The following is a 25,618-nucleotide window of genomic DNA, read 5'->3' as shown; positions in this document are numbered from 1 at the left end:
CCTTCCACTTCAACACAGTCATTCATCACAGTCCTTCTCCTTTGTGATCACAGTCCTTCTCATTCTTTACAGTCCTCCTTGTTCTGCACAGTCCTTAACATTCATTGCAGTCCTTCTTCTTCATCATAGTTATACTATGTTACAATCCTCCTTTTTGTCAATTTCTTTCCACATGCAGTCCTCCTTGATTACAGTCCTCCTCCGTAATCATACTCTTTCTCCTTTGACATAGTCATTTTCCTGCAGCACAGTGGTACATCATAGTCTTTCTCCTTTGTCATAGTCCTTCTTCATCACAGTCCTTCTTATCCACAAAATTCTTTGTCACAGTACTTCTTCTTCATCACAGTTCTTCATCACATCCGTATCCTTTGTCACAGTTCTAATTCTTCATAGTTTGTCTCCTTCATCACAATCGTGAACCCTCACCACAGTCTTCCATCTTCTTCAGTCTGACCGCCATGTTCCAGTCATTTGTCAGTTCTTCTCCTTTGTTGTAGGCCTGTGTCACAGTTCATCTCCTTCATCACAGCCTTCCATCACAGTTGTTCTCCTTCAGCATGTTCATTTGCAACAGTCCTTCTCCTTCATATCAACCCTTTACCTTTCTGCTAGCTCTTCTCTTTAGTGCTAGTCTTACATCTTTATTATAATCCTTTGGCCTTCATCATCTTCTGTCTTCTTTTGTCACACAACTTCATCACAGTCCTTGTTCTTCATCACAATCGCAGTCACAATCGTAGTCCTTCATCACAGTCAACCCCTTTCATCACATTCCTTTTCATCAGTCATTTTACATTCATTCTGCTTCACCACTCCTTCATCACAGTCCCTCTCCTGTAAAACAGTACTTCCTCTTCATCACTGTCCTTCCCCTTTATCACAGTCCTGCATCACATTACTTCCCATTTATCAGAATCCTTTGTCACAGCCCTTTTCATTTGTCTCAGTCTAGCTCCTTTATCACAGTCCTTCTACACAGCCCTTCTGTTTTCATCACAATCCTTCACCATCATAGCTGTTGCCTTTTTTCATAGTCCCAAATACTAATCAGACTGTCTCAGACACATTCCCCCTGTCTTTTCTTCTTTGCCCCCATATGCCCCCTTTAATTCTCACTCTGTCTTGCTTTCTCTCAGGCTTACTAAATTCCTTTCCCTTCCTCTCAAAGGGAAGTGTGGCACCTTTCTGTGTGGAAATTGCAGTAGAGAAGTCTTAGAAACAATTAAATGATGTATGGAGAATTCATTGGGGGCTGCATACAGAAAGCATAAAATGTGATGAAATGTATGAGCATTTTAATGTATTATGCTAAAACAGCCCACAATCCAAGCTCTGATATGAATCTACTTGTGTTTTGTCCACTTTTGCATCAGGGGTCTTGCTTCGTTGCATGTTTCGAGGTATGCATGGAAGATGTTATATTTGAAATCATGAAATTTGCAGGCAAAGACTGATTAGAGTCACTGCTTCCGGTTTCCCAGAGGTAAATGGTAACGAGTCTGGGATGTTCACATGTCCTTCACGCCATTGGATCTTTATTATGTCAGTTATAACTTGCATGTTTGATTTAAGGTGCATGAACTCTTTTCATGGGCTTCATGGTTGGTAAACGAGTGCCTGGTATTGGTACAGGACCATATTTGCAACTTGGTCCAAACAATAGTTATTAATCAGTTCATGCTTTTATACACTAGGTCCCATATGTCACGTATGTCCATATTCAATTCTATTTCAGAGTCATACAGCCTTACATTTGATCTTGTAGTAAATAGAATTGTAGGGTTTATACGTTTCTGTTGGACCTTATTTACTTTCTGCGAAAAAAGGTACTTGAAAGTGTTTTTTTAGCATTTTCGATAATGCCTTGCTGGATGGTACAGAGATCAGAAACATGTTGTGGGCCTTCAAAATAGAGAATGTAAGCTGCAGGCTTTGTGACTCAGATCCCCATTCCATAGGTTAGACATATTTATTCAGCCAGCAGAGACTAGAATCTCACATAATAATAGTCACATGAAGACCAGCCCTTCAGCTAGATATGTATACCACTGGGATCTCTTTATGAGGCCAAAACAAATTCTTATCTAAAAAAGTAAAATGCAATGAACTACTGCAAAAGCCACAGCGGTAGGTATTGGCAGTGGTTCTTTGGTCCATTTCTTCTTTTAGCAGAACCAAATGTCACTTTTCAAATGTCAGTCACATTTCTCAATTTCAAAAATGTAAACCTCTCTTACGTAGCTAGTCGTAACGTGGGTGTTGGACTTTTTTGTATCCCTCTGTTTTCGCATCTGGTAATCAAGCTTTGAATTTGTCAGTCAGTTTTCCTCAGACTTTCTACTTCCTCGTCCATCTTCTCTTCAGATTCCAACCTACTTTCACCTTCCAAAATCTGGCGGACTTTACACCGGGTGCAACATAAGGGTTGACATGAAACCTCTGCTTCTACCTCAATAGAATTTTCTTCCCAAAGGATTTCGAGAACCTCGGTTGTTGATTGCATCTGTGTCTCCCTAATTGCTCCCTTCCCTCTCCATATCCTACATGGAATACTTATTTAGATGCCCCACAACCTTGCTGACATACATTTGTAGTGACTCACTCATGAGGCGGTGCTGTTCTATCTACTTGCAATGCCCTACATGGCTAATCATAAAGTTACAGACTACAGTTCACACACTGAAATCTTCTTTAAAAAAAATAATATATATATATATATATATATATATATATATATATATATATATATATATATCCTCTGCAGGAGACTAGGGTTTTGACAATGCCCAACATCCCTCCTCTGAATCTTTTCATTTCTCTCAAAATGTCTCTTTGGCTTATCTCTTGGTGTGTTCTGCCCCCTCCAGGCTCTTCTTCCTTTGCTTGGTTTCAACTTCTCAGATTTCACAGAACTAAGGTTCAGCAACAATTGGGAACAGGTGGGCTGTAACTCCATGAATGCACGCGGCAAGGCGCTCTCTGCAGGCTTATTGAAAATGCTATACTTCAAATCCCAGAATGCACCTTCTGTTCTCTTGCAGCGTTTTCGAAAAAGTATGGATTGTTACTCCCAGCATGAAAGAGGCAAGTCACTCTTCTGTTCTGCCATTCCTCCTCACCTCTCTTTCACAACAGCTCCTCATTTGAGAATCCAGAATTAACTGACTCCCTTCTTCCTTCGTCCCTTTTTTTAATTCGGGGCATGTCGCCTCAATTGTACTCGTAGCCAAGTACCCCCCCCCCCTTGTGCTTGAATCTGGTGGTCTCTTTTTTCCCATACCTGTAGCTATTTATTTGGCTACACTACGTATTGAAAGGATGGGTGGTCATGCTGGATGTTGGTCCGTTGCACAATGCCAGCAGCAGCATCCTCACTAATCACACAGATGTAAATAACATATCTGTAGGAACATGTTTTCCAGACGCTGGTGCTCTAGGATCACTATCCCTGGGATAAGCCTGGCTGCACTCCCCGTAGATCATGGCCAAAAGCCTCCTATTGCTGCCCTGCCCTCCTAAATAGCCTTGCCCAATGCTGGCGTTCAGAATTTGTAAAGCATTTCTCTGCTCCGAAGCAAAATGTGCTTACATTAAAATAAAAAATAATAAACGAATTCGATATTACACAGTGCAGAGATACCAGAAGACCACATCGCACAGAGGTCACCCTACATTTCCCAAGATACATTCTGCCTCATTAAGTGCAGAAGCCCCACAGGACTAGCTGTTCAATAAGGCACTGAACCTCACTCAGTGCTGAAGCCACCCTTGGACTATACATCCCAAAATGCACTCTACCTCACCCGACCTCACTACACAGAAATGCCTTCTCATGAATACAGGACCCATAATTCCCTCTTCTTCACTCAAGAGTGATAAATACAACATGCCAGAACATTCCACAATGGGCCTATTTCCCAGTGGAGAACATTCATCCTCAGCCAATGAAGCCAGCTCTGTACCCTTCCCAGCCTTGAACATAAGATACTCTCTCTGACTTCCAGCGTCTGAGGTCATCTGGGAAGGGTGCGATGGTACGGTTTGGCGTGCTACCACACTGACTTCAAACACATCATTGGAAAAGTGCCAACATGGAGCTGTCAATAAAACTGTACAGTTCACTGAACCTCCAATGAAAAGTGATAACATTATCTTTGGAATCAAGTGACTGTCTATTTCGTCCCCACATCTCTTTTTAGTTTTGGCTTTTAGACAATGATAAAGTGCTACCTATATGTCAAAACGCGATAAGCGGGAGATGACAGTTGAGGAGGAACACACAGTTTGAGGGTGTTGTTTGATTAATTACCCGCTCATTGACAGCCATGGCCATGCTAATTCCTGTGGCAATTCCCACCCACTTCCTTCCCTGCCCTGATCAAAACGCATCCAGGGATTTTTTAGAGCTAGCTCTATGAAGCAGTAACATCAAACGTTGGCTTGCCAATATTATTTTCTAAGCAGTCAGCTGAAGGTTAATGACATAATTGCAGGAGTAAATGTGCTATTGCATAATGAAAATTTCTTTACCAATTGTGCCTTCAGCCACTTGACTTATAGACGTTCTGTGCACTGAAGTCCTTTTAAAAACAAGCATTGGCAAAACCAGCAGTTGCGGCTTCTGGGTAGGTTTCATATGCCCAGACAATATAACCATTATCCAGCTGTTGCCACAGGTAGTACCGTTATGTCATGTTATGTTATGTTATGTTATGTTATGTTAAAAGCATTTATGTAAGCGCACGTACACCCGAAGGCATCTTGGCGCTGAGGAAAAAAGGTGAAGCAAGGATCTTGTAGGGCCACTAAAAAAGCAGAGTTTTCAATCTATGCCGAAAGGCCAGATGATCAGAGATATCTTGCAAGGAGATAGGAAGGTGATTCCATGCTTCAGCAGCAGCAACAGAGAAGGCACGGCCACCCTACGGGCTAACCTGAACCGAGGAACAGTCAGCCAACGGGCAGTGAGAAAACGGAGGGTGTGAGTGGGTTGATAGGGGATGAATTTGCTTTGCAAATATTCTGCCCCCTTTCCATAAAAGGCTTGGTGGACCATGCACATAGACTTGAACAGGATCCGTTGGGCAACAGGAAGCCAATGGAGTTGTCTCAATATAGGTGTCATATGAGCTCCAAAAGGAGGACAGATAATGGAGCGAGCAGCAGCATTATGGAGTAGCTGCAAGCATCCGATGAGATAACTGGGTTGGGCCAGATATAATGAGTTGCAGTAGTCCAGAATGCTAAGGACCAAAGCTCCAACTACAGGTGCCTCACTGACCATAGGAATGAAGGGGAGGACTTTCCGAAGGACCCTAAGTTTAAAGTGGCCCGATTTACAAACTGCTAACTGCTTCATCCTTAGTAAGGGTAGCTGAGAAACGTACTCCCAGATTCCTGACGGATAAAACCGGTAGCGGGAGGGGACCTAATGAGGAGGGCCAAAATTCGGCCGTCCAAAACAATTGAGGGGTAGCTGTACCCACAACCAGAACTTCGGTTTTGGAACCATTTAATTTACGCCAGTTTGGTGTCATCCAGATACCCAGCTCTTCCAGGCACATTTTTTGCCTCTTTGCTGTTTCTGGTTTAGTAAGGTCCAAACGGACCAATATCTGGGTGTTATCCGTGTAAGAGTACAAGCGAAACCCATGAGATTCAATCAGAAACAGTATCTTATGTAGATATTGAACAAGATGGGGAAAGTGCCGATCCTTGAGGAACACCACAGGATAGAGAGACCGGGGCATTTCCTGCCACAGGCCTAGCCCATGCCTACAGAAAAGCCAAAATGATTGCTTGATTCAATTGCATTAGCTCAGGCAGGAGCTAGACACATGCCATCCAAGACCAAATCTTTCTTCACTTCTGAACACAGTCAGAATGTTAGTGCTGTGTTGGCGTTCCGGCTATATTAAGTCTTTATACCTTAAGCCCTAATGCTAACACCTCATCAGACACCTCTCGCATAGCTTTCATCAACCATTAAAAAAAACATGTTAATGAGTTTTTAAGCGCATCTGCATATAGACATGTTGTAAGTAACACGGTTGCTAATTTGTACGTGTTGGTCTCTGTATTTCTACCATATCTTGTGCTTATTAACTTGGATTTAGTTACAGAACTGTATAAGTGCATATTCTCTAAACTGTAAACAAGTGATTATGGTCGTGCGTCTAATAGGCTTCCTCACAGTTTATTGTTTAGCAGGATGTGTGGCTATGCGCCTGTAACTGCACTCCCCCATAGTTCGTGTTGCTCTGGAAATCGCACTGCTAATGTACAAGCAAAGCAGACAAGAGAAACTGTCGGGAAATAGCCATGCACTTGTATGGTTAATCGTTTAGCTATTTCTGTAGCATACGATTAATGTACAAGGTATTTTTTCTCTGTTAAAAGATGCAAGAAGAAAAATCCGTGAATGCAGATGGCATACATCTCATTTCTTTTGCCCCTTCGAAAAATAAATGGGTTTATGGTTGAAGTAAGCACGTTTTTGATTTACGGTATGAAGCTCGACTTAAATATGAAAGAGCATGCTTATTATTTTCTCAAATGTATAAATGTGATACTGTGTTTTTCTCTTCCAAAAGGGTTTCACTAAATAAGTGTTTAAGATGTTAATTCTAATCCATCCTTCCTTCCTTCCTTCCTTCCTTCCTTCCTTCCTTCCTTCCTTCCTTCCTTCCTTCCTTCCTTCCTTCCTTCCTTCCTTCCTTCCTTCCTTCCTTCCTTCCTTCCTTCCTTCCTGCCTCGCTCACTGCCTCCTTTTTTATTATTTTCATTTGTTAACAACTTTTCAAATGTTCTAACACATACATACATACACTTCCAATTTTACATCGTTTCTATTCAGTTTCTTTTAAAAATTATATACATATCGCATAACCAATTCACATATGAGAAAATACATAAAAAATCATTGTGACTACTATCATTTAACACAATGAAATTTCTCAACCATTCTTTGCCTATTACAGCCAGTCTCTTACTCAATTACCATTAACAAATAATTCATTTCACCTTTTAGGTTCCCAGCCCTGGTAGCACAATTTGTAAATACTGTACTAAGGCTAGCTGGATCCTTGTACGAGTACGAGTACTTGAGAGCAGTAAGTGCCACCTTTCATTACTCTCCATGGCTCTTTGCATCCCTATCACACCTTCCAAACATCTCGCCCGTACATCGCAAAGAGCTTCGCATTCTACTATTAAGTGTTGCAGGGTTTCTCTTTGTTGTAACACAGCACAGTATCTACAATAGTTTTGTTCCTTTGTCAACTTTTATCTTTTGTAAAGTACATCTCTCGTCTACCATAGGTTTAGTCTAAATCTCAGATACCCCATTCTCACTTTTGTTGATGGACTTTTTAGTAAATAACTTGCCATGGTTCCATAGAAAGATATTAAAATCTTTATATTGGGAGCATCTTGTCATATTCTCAAACCAATCCGCTAGATATATTTTCATTTTTGCTCTGTCCGGGTTTAATAACAATAGCTCAACTGCGACATCTGCTTCAGCCAGTTTATCAAATACATGGTTTCTCCATTCAGTAACAAAGGCGCTCGTGGATTTTAACATGTAATAGGCTATCACCTTAAATATATTATTATTTTTTTGCCCCAGCAGACACTTACGAACGAGTGCGCACTGCTTCCATGTTACCTGGGCATACATAGATGTAAGGCCAAATTCATAACATAAAAAATTGGGACAGTATTAGGTACGTTTAATATCGGTTTCCAGTATCTTGATTCCAAATGGTCCCAGTAACACTTTTTTATTCGGAAGAGTTCCTTCACTACCATACAGCACAATCGGAAGTACCTTCATTTTGTAGAACAAGACTATATGTTTCAGGGAAAATTTCCCATACTTTTTAATTAACAATCGAGATTGAGAAATAAGTTGTTGTATTTTGCTCCTTATTACTTCTTCCTCTGATTGTCTATTTTTTGCATTATTAATAAAAACCGCTAGGTACTTATATTGGGGCACACTCTGCACTAGTTCATCATGGACTCTCCAAGAGTACTTTTTACTCGGAATACACTGCTTCTTTTCGCATCTTAGTATTTGGGTTTTCTCGATATTAATTTCTAGATTATTTGCTTGCACATAGAATCCTAGCTTTGTCAGCATTTTCTGCAAGCCTTGAGGCATTTGTAACAATAAAACAAGGTCATCCGCGTAAAGCAAATATGGGATCTTTTGGTCGCCCAACTTGGGGGGTCTCCCATACACTGGTAGAATTCTTCTCCAAGAACCAAAATACAGAAGTTAAATAAGAAGGCTGCCAAAGGGCACCCTTGTTTTAGTCCTCTCTGCGTCTTGATTAGAGGTGATAGCTTACCATCTAGGGTAATCCTAACTCTCATTGACGTATTTGAATTGAAGAGAATTATCAGCGAGAGAAGGGTATCAGGACAGTTATAATTATTTAACTTCTTATATAGGATGTTTCTATCTATAGAGTCGATAAAATCGATAAAACCCAAATACAAGGACTGGTTCCGCTCTGCCTACTGTGCTTGGATCATATTTAGCAAGATGATATTCGGAATCGTCCCCAACCCCTTCATGAATCCCGATTGGAATGGGTCAATGACACTTTTATTCTTCACCCATACATGTAGCTGTTTAAGAATTACCTTACAAAATAATTTACCAGGGATATATAGAAGGAAAATGGGTCTATAGCTAGTCGGAGATGCTCTATCACCCTTTTATATATTGCACTATAATTGCTTGGGTCCAGGTCTTCGTTAAGGACTGGGAGATGTTCACCATTGAAAAGATCTTACACAGTATTGAGGCCCAGATCTCAGGATGCTTTTTTAACTGATAATTAGACAACCTGTCTGGCCCACTAGCTCTGGAGTTACTTGCTAGTCTAATAAACTCCAATATATCAGACCATTCAAATTCTAGGTGAAAAGCGGGATGTGAATTCCACTGCTCAACTAATAAATCACTCTTTAAATTGGCATATAGCTGTGTATAATGTTCAACCCAAATATGTATAGGACAGCTGTTGATTGCATTACTAATTGAGGGACTCCTACAGATTGGTTTATCGCAGTCCACATTCTAGAGATGTTTTCGCTGGCCAGAATTTCTAGCATGTTAGAGTCATCCTGATGAAACATAATAGCTTGATGGTTATTCATCCAATTCCTATAACGCATTCTAAGAGTATTTGCTAGTTGTTGTCTAAGGGGATTGGGCTCATTTCTTATATGTCTCAAGTCAGCTCTAAGTTGTACTTTCCGTTCCTTAATCGCTGAGTCAAAAAGGTGGAGGTGAACTCGACTAGCTTTTACTTCATAACTTTGTTGTTGTATTACCTGAATTAAGTCAGAGTACACATGTTTCATCTTTCCAGACTGAGTGTCCAGATTCCCACAAATCAGACTCAACTTATTGTTCAATTGTAATAGTTCTGGCTCTGACCATCAGAGGCGATTCCCCCCTGCATTCACCATACTAAAATCTTGCATAGAGTCTGATTTGGTGGGATCCGGGACACTCTTCATCCACCATTCATTTGTAAGCATATTGTGATCACTCACATTTGATTTTAGTACAGAGACCTTTGTCATCACTGGCCACAGCACTCTATTTACATATATATAGTCGATAATCGAATTACTTTCACCCTTATGCCATGTCTCGACTGTTGGAATATCTGGTGCTAAAGACCCATTAAGCATGAACAAACCCCTTGCTTTAATTAGGTAATTCCATCTCAAATATCTAGCCTTATTTCTGATTTCCGGATTCTCCAAACACCTCAAATTTAGGTCACCCGCCAAAATCAGCGCGCTAATCTTTAGATCTTCCGTAACAAGGTCTGATAAGTAATTTAAATCTTGAAAGAACTTATCTTCTGACATGGCAATCAGGTTCCAGTATACATTTAATAAAGCAACCCCCTCATTTTCAAACATTACTTTTATCAGTAACATATATTTATTTGGGGATGCCCAGAAATGGGAGGTCATCCCTCTCCCCATTTTTACCGCCGTTAACAGGCCAGAGTTTGGGCGCCCAATAGTTGGTTTAAGCGCAGCATTTATTTGAATTTCGTGGTTCTCCCAGAGAGATGTTTCTGAGAGCCACATCTCCTGTAGAAGTACCATGTCCCATTTATTTAGCTCTCTTTGGTCATTGTTAATGAGATGTTTAAACCCTCTCGTATTCCAGCTCAAGAGGGATATTCGATCTTCTTCTTCTAGTTACTTCTGATTATGTTGGCTACAACACACACACATAACGATCAGATAACATTTCTTTGTAATATTAGTATTACCAGGAATCAGCACTGGCGCCCTCTCACACTCACTTCTCTGCTGTTGTTCACTCAATCCTGCTGTCAAGGCTTAGAGCAAACCCCAATTTGGACAACTCTTCTTTGCTTAGCCAAACTAAGTTCTCTACTACCCTGGATTTAATCCAAAGCCTTACCAAATTTAGACACCCCTTCCTCGTAAATTCGACCAAAGCTAACTCGGAGGAGACAATATCCTCCAATTGCAGAATTTCCGAAAATATGGCCATCACAGCTCTCTTGTTCAAGTCATATTGCGTGGTCGGTAGGGGTCTACATGCTAACACCAAAGAATAGAGTGCAGGTGTTTTCCTATGTGGGTTTGTTACATTTCTCACATCCCCTTTCAGCAATCTGTTATTGGAGACCAACTGAGTTGTCTGCATATTGTTCGCCACCACTTTACCTACAGCATTTTCTAGTAGATTAATGATGGTACTCGTTATATCCTTCTGGGACCCCTCACTATCACTTTGGAACTTTCTTTGTAATGTTCTCAAATGACCCTGAGCAGTGTCAGGTAGTGGACTTGTCAACTGCCTTTCCGCTTCCTTAGCGACAGTTCTCCTCTCAACACACTCTCCTTCATTACACCTTTAATGCTCGAGTTTATCACTCTCTTTCTCATCATTAACAGCATTACACTGTAACTGTAGATTACCAGCATCGTTTTCACCTATATCGGGCGTAGGGGATGGTACAACAAATGGATTGCAAACCCCTGTCATGTATGCATCAACTGCTTTCCTGATTTCAATCCTTTGGGCCATCAATTGTGCATCACTCCCCACCTTTTTCTGGGGAACTCGCCTGGGTCCTCCTTGAGATCTTAGCAGATCCTGATTCTGAACGTTCATCTCTTCAACATTCTCTACATTTAGCACTTCCACTAACTCATCTAGCGGAGGGTATTCCATAACCTGTACTGGCACAAACTTGAGTGTATCATTCCTTTTAGACTGTGCTAATTGCTGGTATTTTTCTTTAATCGCTTGCAAGGCTATTAGAGTATTTTGCTTGGGTAGAGAGATAGTTTAAAAAAAGTGTTTCACTGAGGCTTTTCCTGCACTTTTGGGAGCCTGTTGGTTTTTTGGGAGTTTTTTCATCACTTCTTTCTCTTTCTTTTTCCTCCTTACCCCAGAGGGTGCTAGCACACTTTCTTTCTCTCCTCAGATCTCTGATGTCTCTAAGAAGTCACACTACCAGCTGCACGCCCTTAGAGGTATTCTTCCTTTCCTCTCCTTCCCCAAGAAGCTCACTGTCTCCAGAGCCCTGGTTCTCTCTAGGCTAGACTATTGTAACAGCCTCTATCTAAACCTGCCTGCCTTTTCCCTCCACCCTCTGCAACTTATCCAGATCAGGACTGCGAGACTTGTCCTTGGCCTCAAGCCTAGGGATCGTATCTCTCCAGGACTGAAATCTCTGCAGTGGCTCCCTGTGGCTGCGAGGATTAAGTTCAAAACCCTCTGCATTGTCCACAAGGCCTTCTGGGGCCTGGGGTCGAAATACCTTCAACTCTCTCTTCCTAAATACCTTCCTTCCCGAGCCCTTCGCTCATTTGCTTCCAACTCTCTCAAGGTCAGTCGTTTCTCCAAGCAACGAGTTGGTGGTAGATCTCTCTCTTCGGCAGGGACTCCCTCTGGAACAGCCTTCCTACCTCCCTGAAACTGAGGAGAACCATCTCTGGTTCTGGAAGCACCTCAAAACCCTCCTCTTTGCTTCTGCTTTTGCTCCCCCTCTCCCCTGCTGAACTCATAGCTGAAAATGCACTGGGTACCTTGCCACCCTGCCTGATCTCAGGCCCAGGCACCACCAGCTGCACACCTGCACTGCCTCCCTGGCAACCCCTGCACCTGGGGACTGTTTTCTGTATCCCTTCAGTCCCCGTACCAGCACTTATGTCTGCACTTACCCTGCACATGCCACCTCTGGCTGTTTATTATCTTATTTTTCTACTACCCATTGTACTGCACTTTTCCCTCGCCCTTCCCCCTCGCACTTTTCCCCTTTCCCCCTCCCATGAACTTGCGCAATCTGAATGACACCTGGCCTAATAGGATCATTGTCTGTCTTCCCTTTGTTCTCCCTCCCTTGCCTCCTCGCGCCTCGAGACACTTGTGTATAGGTGCGTTATAAGTACCATATCATATCATATCACGGGTGATTTACTTTGTACCTTTCTTTTATTTTGTTTAGCGCCACCTTGATCATTCAATCCAATGTTCCCTTCCATCTGCCCCGGTGAACTCTGAGTCTTATCATATATAATCTCTTTGATACACGGTAGTGCGGGGTCAGTATCTACTCTTGCTTTTTCAGAGGTACTTTTTTTACAAGGTTGAAAATTCCCCTTGAGCTTTCTGTTTGCGTGGCTACCGAAAGCCCACCTCCCTGACTCTTTCCATCATTAACTTTATTGTCTCTCGCATAACACCCAAGCAAACTTTGAGTTTGCCGTAGTAATATTTTTTTTCCAGATTTTCATCCTGCAAAAGCAGTTTCCACTCACATATTTTGAACATTTTTAAAAGAGCTTGCATCGTTACATTAATTGATTGGAGAGTTATACTCAGCATATTATTATCCAGTTGATGGAAAAAGAAGGATGTATTCGTGCTATGATTAGACATTAGTACATTAATTGGAGATGGGGGAACATCCGAGGCCAAGGATTCATCACTACTTTGCCCACTCTCAGAGAACATCACAGGGGAGCTTGAGAGGTTTTCCGACAGCAAATTATTGGGTAACACCGAATCATTAGGTTCCAAATCAATAAACACAATATCATTGGTCACTTGCTGGCTCAATTCTGGCATGTTTGGCATTGGACATGTATTAGGTAAAGATTTCAATATTGCGTTATCAGTTAAGGACTGTTCCATAGAGGGAAGCTCACTCCCTACTTCTCTTGGATGAACAATTCCCTCCCTCTCAATAAGCTCTATATCACTCCCTTTACTGGGTTCTATACAGCTCTTGTTAGTCTCGTCCTTTTCAATTATCTCAGCAACCAACGTTACTGTTTTAACTCTAAAGGCCGATAAGGAGCTGTTACAAAATTGTCGAATATCGGCATTCCCCAGAGTTCCATTGCCAGCCGGACCGCGTCTAGGGGTAGAACAAGCAAGAGAGAATGATCTATTCTTAATTAATAACAGGTTTTTTTTCTTACGTACAGGGCTTTTTACAAGCAGTCCTGTTTTCTGAGCCCGGAGAATCATGATCTCTTGTTTTCGCTCTGATGCAGTAAAGTTCTCAAATTTAAAGGCGTTTCAATAGCAAGCTTTTACTGTAATAGTTGGGGGGCCCCTCCGCCCTCTCGCACCTCAGCACTGGGATCACAAGCGCTTTCCACTAATGTACATACAAATATTGTCAGCTAGAATGCTCAATAGCCGATCTTAACAATTCACAAAGTACAATTCAAGAGATCACAAAAAAAGTGGGCGAAGCGGGCAAAGCGGTACTTTCCCAAAGGCACTTCGCAGAGGGTGCGCGTGCGCTGGTGCACGAGCGAGCCGTACTTATGCAAACAAAGACAGAGTCAGCAGTTTTAGGGGCGGTGCTTATTACTTAAAGCAAAGTCTCTCTGTAACAAAACAGACATAAAACAAAATAAGTCTTTTTCCTTAGATGAGTAGCTTGCAGACCATTGAGAAGTAGATAAGCTTGAGTACCTCAGCAGGGAAACACGGCTGCAGTGAATCAGAACACCAAAGTCCACACAATCACAGCGTCTCTCGCGGGCAAAGCAGTACTTTCGCAAAGGCACTTCGCAGAGAGTGCATGCGCGCGCGGGTGCGCGAGCAAGCCCATATTTATGCAAACAAAGACAGTCAGCCCTCTTAGGAGCAGTGCTTATTACTTGTAGCAAAGTCTCTCTCAGCAGGGAAACACGGCTGCAGTGAATCAGATCACCAAAGTCCACACAATCACAGCATCTCTCGCGGGCAAAGCGGTACTTTCCCAAAGGTACTTCGCCGCGGGTCCCTCCCTCCATCCTTTCCTCCCTCTCCATCCTTCCTCCGTCCCTCCCTCTCTCACTCCCTCCCTCTCTCCCCCCTCCCTCTCTCTCTCCTGTTCTCCCTCTCTCCCTTCCTCCCTTTCTCCCTCCCTCCCTCCCTCCCTCCCTTCCTCCCTCCCTTCTTTCCTTCCTTTCCTCCCTCTCCTTCCTTCCTTCCTTCCTTCCTTCCTTCTTTCCTTCCTTCCTCCCTTCGATAGAACCCTTCTCGGCCTGCGATCCTTCCTTCCTTCCTTCCTTCCTCTCCCTTTCTCCCTCCCTCCCTTTCTCCCTCCCTCCCTCCCTCCCTCCCTCCCTCCCTCCCTCCCTCCCTCCCTCCCTCCCTCCCTCCCTTCCTTCCTTCCTTCCTTCCTTCCTTCCTTCCTTCCTTCCTTCCTTCCTTCCTTCCTTCCTTCCTTCCTTCCTTCTTTCCTTCCTTCCTTCCTTCCTTCCTTCCCTCCCTCCCTCCTTCCTTCCTTCCTTCTCTTTGAAATAGAGCCCTTCTCGGCCTGGGCTCCTCCCAGGCATGCCTGAGGGGCCTAAGAACGGATGAAAGGAGTCTGCCTGGTGTAAGCAGCTAAATAGTTGCATCTTTTGGGAGCACCACTTTTATATTCCCGATATCAGGTCGACTCTTGCAGTGGAGTAACTTTGTTGAAAATGTTGGGGGCTCATGAAATCTAAAGCAAAGTGGCCCTGCCAAATGCGGGGACACAATGGCATGTTTGTGGGGGACAACCACACTTGCCCCCCTCCCCAAAATGACACCTAATGTGGCAAAACATTGTGTTTCTCTTCCCAGTGAACACGGAAACAGGATTGTAAAGCTTATTTAGAAACAACATGGTTTACGGCTTATTTGGCAGGTACCATCTCGCAAAAATCCTCTGGAAAAGTAATTTCACCTGATGCTGCAAAAATGTGGAAACGTCTGGAATGCTACCTGCCTTCACCTTCACCTCTCAGGGCCATTCGCCGCCCATACATTTTTTATTTCCCTTCTCAGTGAACTTGGTTTACGGCTTCGTCGGTAGAACACAAACCCACAAACACATTTTATTTGTTGCTGAAATCTGGGGAAAGGGATGAGGTGTCCAAATGTCCTGTAGCCAGTAATGTCTGAAAGGTCCTAACAGGTAACAATGCAAAATTTGGTGCAGCTTGGTGAAACGGTGTGGAATTGTATGAGGAACAACGCTTCGCTAAGCCCACGCATTACTACTTTTGGTGAAATCCGGGGAAAGGAGTGGGTTGTCCAAATGTCATGTTGCCAGTAATGTCTGGAAGGTCCTAACAGGTAACTATGCAACATGTGGTGCTGATTTGTGAACCGGTGTGGAATTGTATAAGGAACAATATTTTTCCAAGCCACAAACCCACAAATCCTGCAACAAACCCAAAGGCACATTTTGTCTATTATATATAAAGATTGTCTAAAGAAAGGTTTGAAACCATGTTAGTGCAGTTTACTATTTAAAGGTTCTAATATATGATACCTTTGATTGACCTGAAAATATTATTCTGGGAAAACACAATGCACTAACATTCAATCTTCCTTGGACTTCATAAAATGGTGGTCACAGAGTGACATACGTAACGAAAAACTGCGCTGAACATTTCTTACACATAAAAAAAAGAGAGAATGTTTAAACTTAATGGTGTCAAGAAGACTGGGCAGGGAATGGAGTCTAGGCATGGCCACCTTCTCAATACTTCCGAGTGAGACCAGGAAAGAAATATCATATACTAGCCAACAGTTCCACCTGACGCAATCCTTGATATTATTATTTTTTTTCCCTAAGGCTGAACGAATGTAGATGTTTGTTAAACTTTAAAACTTGGAAGGGACAGCTTGAAAGATTCTGAAAGGACATCATAAAATAAGCAAACTATTCCCACTTAGCAAACTCCATCAAACCTCAAATCAATTCAAAGATCATGTAAATGGACCTGTCACGTGTAACCCTGGGTTTAATGGAGCTCTTGGCCTTTTATCACCCACTAACAGTGAACAACCAATGCACAAATGTAAAAAAAAATGAAGATGCTCATCAGGGAAGCTGGAAAGAGTCTGGTGAAAGCCCACTTCTTGTGCAGGCAGGCTCAGACTGGCCCATAGCGCACAAGGGCAATGACCGAAGTGCAGGCCCAGTACGGGCTAGTTTTATGGTGAAGTTGGGGTACTTTTTTGGCCAATGTGGGCCCCTTTGACGAGTTACGTCACTGTACAGTTACTGTAAAATATTTCTTTAAATGCACAATTTGAAACTCATTTTACCAGCACCCTATCCCCCTGCACCGTGAGTACCACTGAGTCTATCACAAACTAACACATTGCCATTAACAGCTGTAGGACACTCTTTCATTTGTGTCTGAGCTAAATGTGTGCCGCATCCTGGCCCGGCACGCATGCAGACTTCATTGTGGTGCACAGCTATACAGAGACCATTTCATAAAAGATCAGGAAAGGTAGCCTATCACACGATGATATTTAGAGACACCTCTGTGGGAACTCATCCCACGAGATCTCCGTGCCCGGAGTCTCACGAGATGCCGAGCGGGGAGCATGCTCATCGGCGGAAGCACCACCAGAAAGAGATTGAGAGAGTGGACCGGAGCGAGCAAGAACGTGCCCCGGTGCTCCGCCTGCAGCCTCTATCCGTCAGCTAGAAGCTGGCAAACAGTGACTCTAGGAAGCCAGCATAATTCCACAGCCCATCCCTAAGCCTGTTGGTTGCCCCGTGAGACTTTGGTGCAAGAACCCACAGCAGCAGACATAATCCCAGGGCAGTGAGATTAACTGCCTTGGTTGTCTGTGGATTTATGCTTTGTACTGTCCGTACCCTGTTTGTTATCCCTGCAAATGAAGCCCACCACTCAAAGATGATTGTGTCCAGTGATCATTGGGCCACTACACCTCTTCTAATATAAAAATAAACTCTTTAATATGCTTCTCGAAATTAATAACATCTGTATTGTTAGGGATCTGGTATTTCCCGCGAAGACTACTCATCGTAGCCACTTCACCACCCTTTTTGCAGCATTTTGATGGTGGGCAAGCCCCCATACTCTCCTTCCACACAGCCAATCACCCCTTGCCCAATCTCCAATTACACTTAGATAATTAAAAAATAAAGCCTACATCTGACCCCTCGCCCCCTAAAATGCAGCGAGAAATATAGCAATGCGTTTGTGATGAGATGGTCCCTTAAGAGATGGATTGATACCATTATTAGGAATACAGTATTTCTATTTCTTAAGCTACATGAGCTGCACTAATCGTCTGGTTAATTGCAGTAGTGGTTGCTATTTTGATCCTTTTCTGGAGTGTTTAACAAAGGAACTGGCACCAACTTTAAAAACCGAATTACACAATATTGCTCATGGCCTTTATAAATCAATCTCTGAGTTCTGGATCCACGCCCTCTCTGCTTAGAACATGACATGGCACTGCCTCTCCTGACAATAGTGCTGATACACTATTAGTTTAGCTAATGTTGCCCTACTTCCAGACTTCGTTTCCTTGGCAAACGTGCGAGGTTTGTTGCAGCCAACCAACTTCCTATTCTTGTCCAATCTACTGGTATGCTAGCTGCCAGCCGAGACAGTTTTTGGTAGTAATTTAATGTTAATGTTAATGGTATTTGTACCACGCACCGTCACCACCAGAGTGGTTCCCAGGCGCTCTGCCGGATATGAAAATCTGGGGATAGGGGGTTTGTAGGGTCTAGTGGGAATAGGCCAATGAGAGCTGTGATGTCCTTTTGGCAGCTTCAGTTCGGTTTGCACCATTTGCTGAGCTCAAGTGCGGTTTTCGGGACGTTGGGAATTTGCATGTGCCGGGCTACGTAATGTTTGCCTGTTGCTGCAATGTGGTGACGTACGTGCGGATTGCTGTGCATAGAAGTGGTTCTGTGAGTTTATGTATGAGAAGTGTATGCGGAAAGTTAAGGTTTCAGCATTGGGTTAGCAGGCATTCTTACCTCTTTATCTTTAGTAGACGACAGGTTCCTAGTTAACTGGGCTAATTGCGTTCAGTGGTTGCTGGGTGTTCCTGGGTAAAGGGAGCGCCTTTTTTTGTTGATGATGGATGGCATCCAGGAAGATAGCTAATGGTGGAGAGTTAAGTGGCAGTCCTATTAGATGTTTCAACAGTCTTCAGCAGCATTGACCATTCAATCCTTCTACTGCCCTTCATAATATCCATGAAATAGGTGGAACTGCTCTTCCTTCCTTCAACACTTTTTGTTGGACCGGGGTTCGAGTTACCATTGGGGTCCCACTGGAAGCTGCAATTGGCCATCTGTTATCTAATACTTGCCTTCAACCATTCGTCCAAATTTTCAACTCCTTTGCCATGACCTATTTTGGTTATGCCAACAACATTCCAAGGTTCTGTGTCTTAAAATCGCTGCAAAAATGGCAGTGAATACAAAATATCACTGTAAAAATGCTGTGGTTTTATGCGCCACAATCATGTAAAGGATGCGGGGGACACCCCTGCAACCCCGAGACTCATTATACCATTTAAAGGGTTTGGGGGACACCCCCACAACCCCGCTCCCCTTAAATGGTATAATGGGGTACACCTTTCCCGGGTCAAACCATGGCATTTGTGCTGTGATTCTTTTTACCGGTGACATTTTTGCTGCAATTCTATTACCTGATACCAATTCCAAATCGTCGACATACACCTGAATGGAATCTCCAACTTAGACTAGCCCAATGTTTCCTTTGGGATTTTATTTATTTATTTATTGAGCATTTGTTAGGCGCTTATAGAACTGAATAGTGTTTCAAAGTGCCACAAGGCATAGATGGGAAGGGAACAGGGGAAAAATAACAATAGCACAAACAGTAAAATGCAGTCATGGTCCTACTAGGCCTTGTGGCATTCGGCCATGCAAGTGCAGTGAAGGAAGTGCAGGAGATTGGGAGGGAAGGGGGAGCAGAGGAGTGGCAAGTGCTGGCGTAGATCCTGGGAGGGAAGTGCTAAGTGGAGCCAAGGGGGAGAACTTGTGTATAGGCGCGTTATAAATGCCATATCATATCATATCATAACTTCAGGTTATGTGCTAGTGCAGGTGACTCCCAAGAGTGGGATGCAGAGGCACTTAGCAGGGGCCCGCATGGGTAGTGCGGTGGGGGGTTGGGGCGCTGGTATTGATTGGGAAGAAAGGCCACAAATCCTGTGAGATTCATGAGGATCAGGCCACCAGTCACAACAGCAGTGGGGTGATTAGCAGGGAAGGGAAAGCAGGAAGGAGGTAGAGGACAGCAGAGTTTTGAGCAGTTTCTGGAACTTGAGGAGGTCCGTCTCAAGTCTGAGAGGGCCAGGGAGGCTGTTCCAAAAGGAGGTGCCAGCCAAGGAGAGAGAGCTGTCCCCCACTCTCTGCTTGGAGAAGCCTTTGACAGTTAAAGAGTTGGAGAGAAGCCTAAGGCTCTAGCAGGGGAGTATTTAGGTAGGGAAAGTTGTAGATTGTGTGGTCCATGCCCCCAGAAGGCTTTGTGGATGATGCATAGGGTCTTGAATTGGATCCTTGCAGCCACTGGGAGCCAGTGTAGAAATGTTAGGGCTGGAGGGATACAGTCCTTGGGCCTGAGGCCAAGGATAAGTCTTGCAGTCCTATTTAGGATTAGCTGGAGGGTGCGTAGGGAGGAAAGAGGGAGATTGAGAAAGAGGCTGTTGCAGTAGTCCAACATGTAGTGGACCAGAGTTCTGGAGACATTGAGCTTCTGGAGGAAGGTGAGGAAAGGAAGAATGCCTCTGAGGAGAAGTGGGACCTCTTAGTAATATCCATGATGTGAGATATCCCAGATGGGCTTATGCAATGACTTTTATCTAATACTTTCCCAACATTAAATTATCTACAACACACTCATCCAACCATCATCCAAGTCGAATGCCTTTAAGCAACACTCTTCGTTTATGTCTCACGAGGATAGCTCAGGGGCAATGTGCTCACCTTGGAAGCAAGTCGATGCAGAGCAAGACAGGTTCGCTCCCTGGGTCCGTGCTTAGAAACCTTTGGGTATTAATTAATTAACATGAAAGCGCTTGGAGGAGAACAGCAACTTGAAAAGCAGCAGGTATTCAACACTGGGAACTAGAGCACGCGCCTCACCCTCCCTCTGTTTCTCTACAAATTACGCACATTATAAATAACCAATTAAAAGAAATAAAATAAAATGGTGACACATCTGTTTTGTTTCCGAGCCTGATGTAATGCTGAGTGACCCTACTTTAAAAAAAGACCACTCTTCTTGAAAGAACATTTTTGAAATATTTGTTCCAACTTGCCTTCTTTACTCAGCAGAGCTCTATATATAAAAAAATATGTTATGCAGCATGGGGCTGCTGTTCTTTCTCGGTGCAAGGCTCCATCCTGCGAGGTTCATTAGCACAGCATATTTGGAAAGAGAAGGATCATTCAGAATTTGGAAAAAAAATTCAAACCCTTAAATATCAGAACACGCTAGACCCACAAGACCAGCTATCACAGCTTTAATTATTCAGAGCCAAGGGGCCCTTCATGCATACGTTGTTCTCTATACATACATTAAAAAACAAATGTTGCCTCCAAAGCTCCCCGTCTGCAGTGGTGGCCCCAGGTATCCCAGCGGCCAGTCCGAATTGTTTGGGTGTGCCGCCTCTACATCAGCCCCTGCCCACTAGGAGACCCTGTTCCAGCAAAGTACATAAGACCTATCTGTGGCACCATCCCCCGAGCCCACCAAGACTGAATTTTTGTTAATCGGTCCACCCACCAAACAACATCTCGTGCGACAATGGCTGAACTACACATGCCTGGAAGAATTTACTGCTCAGATGTTTAACTCAGCCAAATCCTGCCAAAAAGGTAAGAACTACAAGGCTACAGATCTCCAGACTCCACAAAATCAAACCGTGTATTCCCCTACATGGTCCAAGCTCACATGATCTCACACATCGATGAGGGAAACACACTCCTTACTGGGCTTACAGCAACACACATGGCCACCATTGGGGTAGCCCACCACACCCCGCCTCATTACAAGTGCCCTGTAATTCAACCATATCTCTCCAACACTGCACAAGCTTCATTGGCTCCCGCCTTCCTGCCAGGAGTATTTTCCAAACTGCATGTATCAATTACAAAGCAGCGTCAAATGGAACATCCACTTACTTTGTGGCTAAACTCAACACCTCTGTAGGCTCGCTCACCACATCTAATAAATCTATCAAAATGTTGGCATCTTAGGTACCCCATGAAGAGGACAATCCCAAGCCGTCCTTCTCTGACCATACTCTGACCACCAGGAACTCAGTCCCAACTGAGGATCTAAATGCCCCCAACATCCTCCAGTTCTGAAAATCTCTAAAAATGTGCCCCTTTCAACAATACCTGCTGGATGAATAAATATCTCTCTCTCCCTCCACCAACAGTACTGCACTACTGGATAAAATGCCAAGCCAAACTCTGGCCCACTCCTGTTGCTCAGTGCTCCGTTGCTCTTGAGCTAGGTTTGTGATATAGATGATACAATGAAAATAAAATAAAAAAAGATTCCTCCTGTCCTCTGATCATAAGGAAGAATTTGGATAGTAATAAAATAAGCCTTGAATGTATAAAAACCACAAGAACAATCGAGCAAGATTGTACCTACATGCACGAAGGATGGGACCTGCCGCTCATGGTATTACCCAAATTGTTCGAACACAATTGTTCGAATTACCTAATTGACCGAAAGTCAAGGGTCCGAATTGACTATATTGGTTTGGTTACATATATATATATATATATACATATATATTTATATATAATGGGGGATGCAGGGGGTTTCCCCCCCCCACATATATGTAGCAATTGACCTTCACAATTCGGTAAATTGTGCAAAGGTCAATTGTGATTCGAGCAATTGTAATTCGAATAATTCGTATACAACCACCCTCACTGCCTTGCAGATTGCCAAAAAGTATCCCCGAAACACCAGGGTTACAAAAATGGCATTTAATTCCTCCAATGTTTCGCTGTTTCTACAGCTTAATCATAGTATATGAGCAAAACAATCACATTGTAAAACACATAACAAATAAAAATGTTCATTTGGCTGGTTAAACAATGTCCATACAAAGTCATCTGTTTTGTATTAGTATGTATCACTGATATCCTGTCCTGAATGAAACTTGCTAAATTTTGAGCACCACCTGAATATAGATTACACTGAGCACATTAAAGCCAGTGAAAAACATGGTGCCCATAATGTGATATTTCAACCCAGGATGCTCATACATGCTGTAGGATGTATAAGTCTTTTACAGCATATAGCTTAACCAAAACCTTAAAGTGCACAATGCCTCCACCTACCAATAAGATGCATCATGCATTTAAGTGCAATAAAGTGCATAGTGCTAATATCAACTAATGCTGTTAAATCAGTAAAGCCCTAAAGTACTTGCTCCATGTGCCAAACCCTTTAATGTATTTTTACATATCAAATATGCCAGAGTTTATCATTGACAAGGTCAGTTGGTAACACATTTATTTGCCACATCAGAGACTGATTGGAAAATACCACCACCCCTGTTTTGATTGTTGTTACATAATCCAGTTAGTATTGATCTATTGTCTAATTTCCTGGAATCAGGCCTTGTAGGAAGAGAGATGATATGGACTGGCGGAAGAGGCCCGCAAACCACACAGTTTGCGTAGTCATCTTCCCAGATTCGTATCATAAGCATACATCTAGAAATCAACCCAAAAAAAGAGCCAGATAAGTCAAAATTGGTGCATAGTGATATGATATGATAACATAGTTTATTTACATAGCGCCTATACACAATGTGTTTCAAAGCACTTCAAGGCAAGGGTAGGAACAAGGGAAATTACAATGACATTCTTACAGGCCATGAGCAGTAAGGATGTGAAATTAACTATTGTACTCGGCCTGACGACATTTCAGATAGTGCAAGAGCTAAGATATACATAAGGAAGGGAGAGGGTGAGTGGGAAGCAAATGAAAACCGACGGGCGACTACCGTACAAGGCCTGATGACATTTCTGGTAGAGCCGGAGAAAAACAGAAGGTGAGGGAGAGGGGTGCAGAAAGGGGAGGCGGGCAAAACAAGCAACTATCGTACTAGGCCTGACAACATTTCAGATAATGCTGGAGGGGTGGGGGGAACAGTAAGGGCAGGGGGGAGGAGACTGACGAGGTTGCTACCATATTAGGTCCAGGGACAATTATGATAGAGTAAGTGCATAGAAGAAAGTAAGGGGAGGAGGGGAGGAGATAGGAAAAGGGAGAAAGGGAGAAGAGGAGAGAACAGAGAGTAAGCAGTCAAAAAGAGCAGAGAAGCAAGAGGGGAGAGCTAATACAATTGCAGAAGTCAGTAGTAACACATAATGTTACAAGCCAGGATACAAGATGATCATGGGAACAGCATGATTCAGGGCCCCCTTGAGTACAAGATGCAAAGGAAGTCCAGCATGAGAGTTGAGAAAGGGTGATGCACCGTGAATCAATGAAGTCCATAAAAGTAAAATTCAGCATTGGCCACAAAATGGTGATGGTGAAACCAGAATGTATCAGGACAGACGATTTCAGAAGTAGGCTGGACGGGTGTGGGGGTGAGCAGGGTAGAAGAATCAAGCAAAACAGACAACACCTGTGTGCGAGAAGGGGGGGCACAGGGGAACATCACAGGGGGACCAGAGGGGGTGGGGGATGGCCTGTGGGGACAGAGGGAGTAAACACATGTTGGTGCATGCTTACCTGCTGTCTAATCAGGGGGTCGGGCCCTGGGTCCTACTGGTCCGAACAAGCCCAAACAGGAATTGCCTTTTTCTTTGTTTGCTCTTTGCTTCGGACGCCCGGGAAAGAGACAGCCTTGATCTAAGAGTTAAGAGCAGGAAGGAAGAGGCAGGGCTAAGAAGGTGGGTGGTGCTTAGTCCAGGTGACCTAGATCCACCTGCACCTGCTCCCCATCTGCAAAGGAAAAGAGGCTGGAGTGTTCCTTACAGAGGGAAAAGAGTGGCAAGCTGAAAGGCACCACATAGGCGGGGCTTCCTAAGTGGGGAAAAATAGAAGGGCGATTTGCTAGTATATGAAGTAGATGGACAGAGACTATCCTCTCACCTGTTTGGTCATAACTTTGTATATGAATTTGAGGGGCCAGTGCACAAGTGCAATTCAATTCCAATTTAGCATTGAATGCATATGCCCTTCCAACATTTAAAAGGAGAACTATTCATGACAAATAGGTTCATGGATTTTATTATACAGAAGTCAACTGTTTTTAAGAAATATTTTGTGTGATATAACATATGTGTTCATGTTCAAATCTCTCCACTTGTTGTTGGATTCATTTCACTATTATTGACTGTAATCCTTTCCCTCATTTCAACAGAACCTAAATAACATAAATGAAATCCTTAAGAAGATCTTGCTCGTCTTCCCACATTTCTGCTTGGGGAGGGGCCTTATTGACATGGCAAAGAACCAAGCGATTGCCACTGCATATTACAGATTTGGTAAGTTGTTATTATGAATTGGAATTAATCGTCATTTTTGTTGGGAAATACCTTAATTTCGTTGTTTCATTGTGGCATTGTCTTTAATTGATTGCAAGAACAGGATCTGCAAACAAATGTGTTTTTCTCTGGAGTTAATACAGAATAAGGAAATACTAAGCTCTACGTCGAGAGCGAGCAGTCACTTACTCAGCAAGGGACTACCAATTTCTTTAATCTCTTAATGCTGCACCAGGTTTTCTTCCCCAACCACCTACTACCCCATCAGACATCTGAAAATAAAGCGTGTATGAAGTGTCACAGATGAAACAATATGTGTAGCTTGTCATTGTGTTGTTACGTTTGATATGTGCTGTCCTACCTGTGCCAGTGAAGTCAGTGGTCGCATTACACGGCAGTGAGTGGGGGTAAAAACAGCATTTACCATGGCATTACTGCCACATTACTGCACCACCACACTATTACTTTGGTGGTTAAGTGGAGGATTTAACTCCAGCAAAAATCTGGAGTTAAATCTCCACCACATCATCAAAAATCGGCATGATATGCAGAAATCCCATGGAGTCCTATGGACTTAGAAATCGGGGATTAACATTGCCTGGCCACCACTTGGAATCCAGTAGTAAATCCTCAAGACCAAGTGGCGGTGGTGGTAATCAAGTTTGGTGCTAATTCAGTGGATGTACTGCTAAATTACCACTAAACTCCTAAAGAGGCCCATGAGGCCTATTACTTGTGCTTTCTACTTGCATGAGTAATGAAGT

At 43.2% G+C, this 25,618-nt stretch overlaps 1 protein-coding gene across 2 annotated transcripts in view; it reads left to right on the top strand.

Moving 5' to 3' along the window:
* The window catches only part of LOC138510440 (phospholipid-transporting ATPase ABCA1-like), a 2,356,352-nt gene that overhangs the window by 1,947,610 nt on the left and 383,124 nt on the right, over positions 1–25,618 (top strand). For both annotated transcript variants that reach the window (XM_069626098.1, XM_069626099.1), the window contains exon 39: positions 24,731–24,854. In XM_069626098.1, the coding sequence (XP_069482199.1) occupies positions 24,731–24,854 (124 nt within the window). The remainder of the gene's footprint in view (positions 1–24,730; positions 24,855–25,618) is intronic.

Source organism: Ambystoma mexicanum, chromosome 6p, assembly GCF_040938575.1.
Source record: "Ambystoma mexicanum isolate Mex_15411 chromosome 6p, UKY_AmexF1_1, whole genome shotgun sequence".
Classification (NCBI taxonomy): Eukaryota; Metazoa; Chordata; class Amphibia; order Caudata; family Ambystomatidae; genus Ambystoma; species Ambystoma mexicanum.
This window is presented reverse-complemented; position numbering and strand designations above follow the sequence as displayed.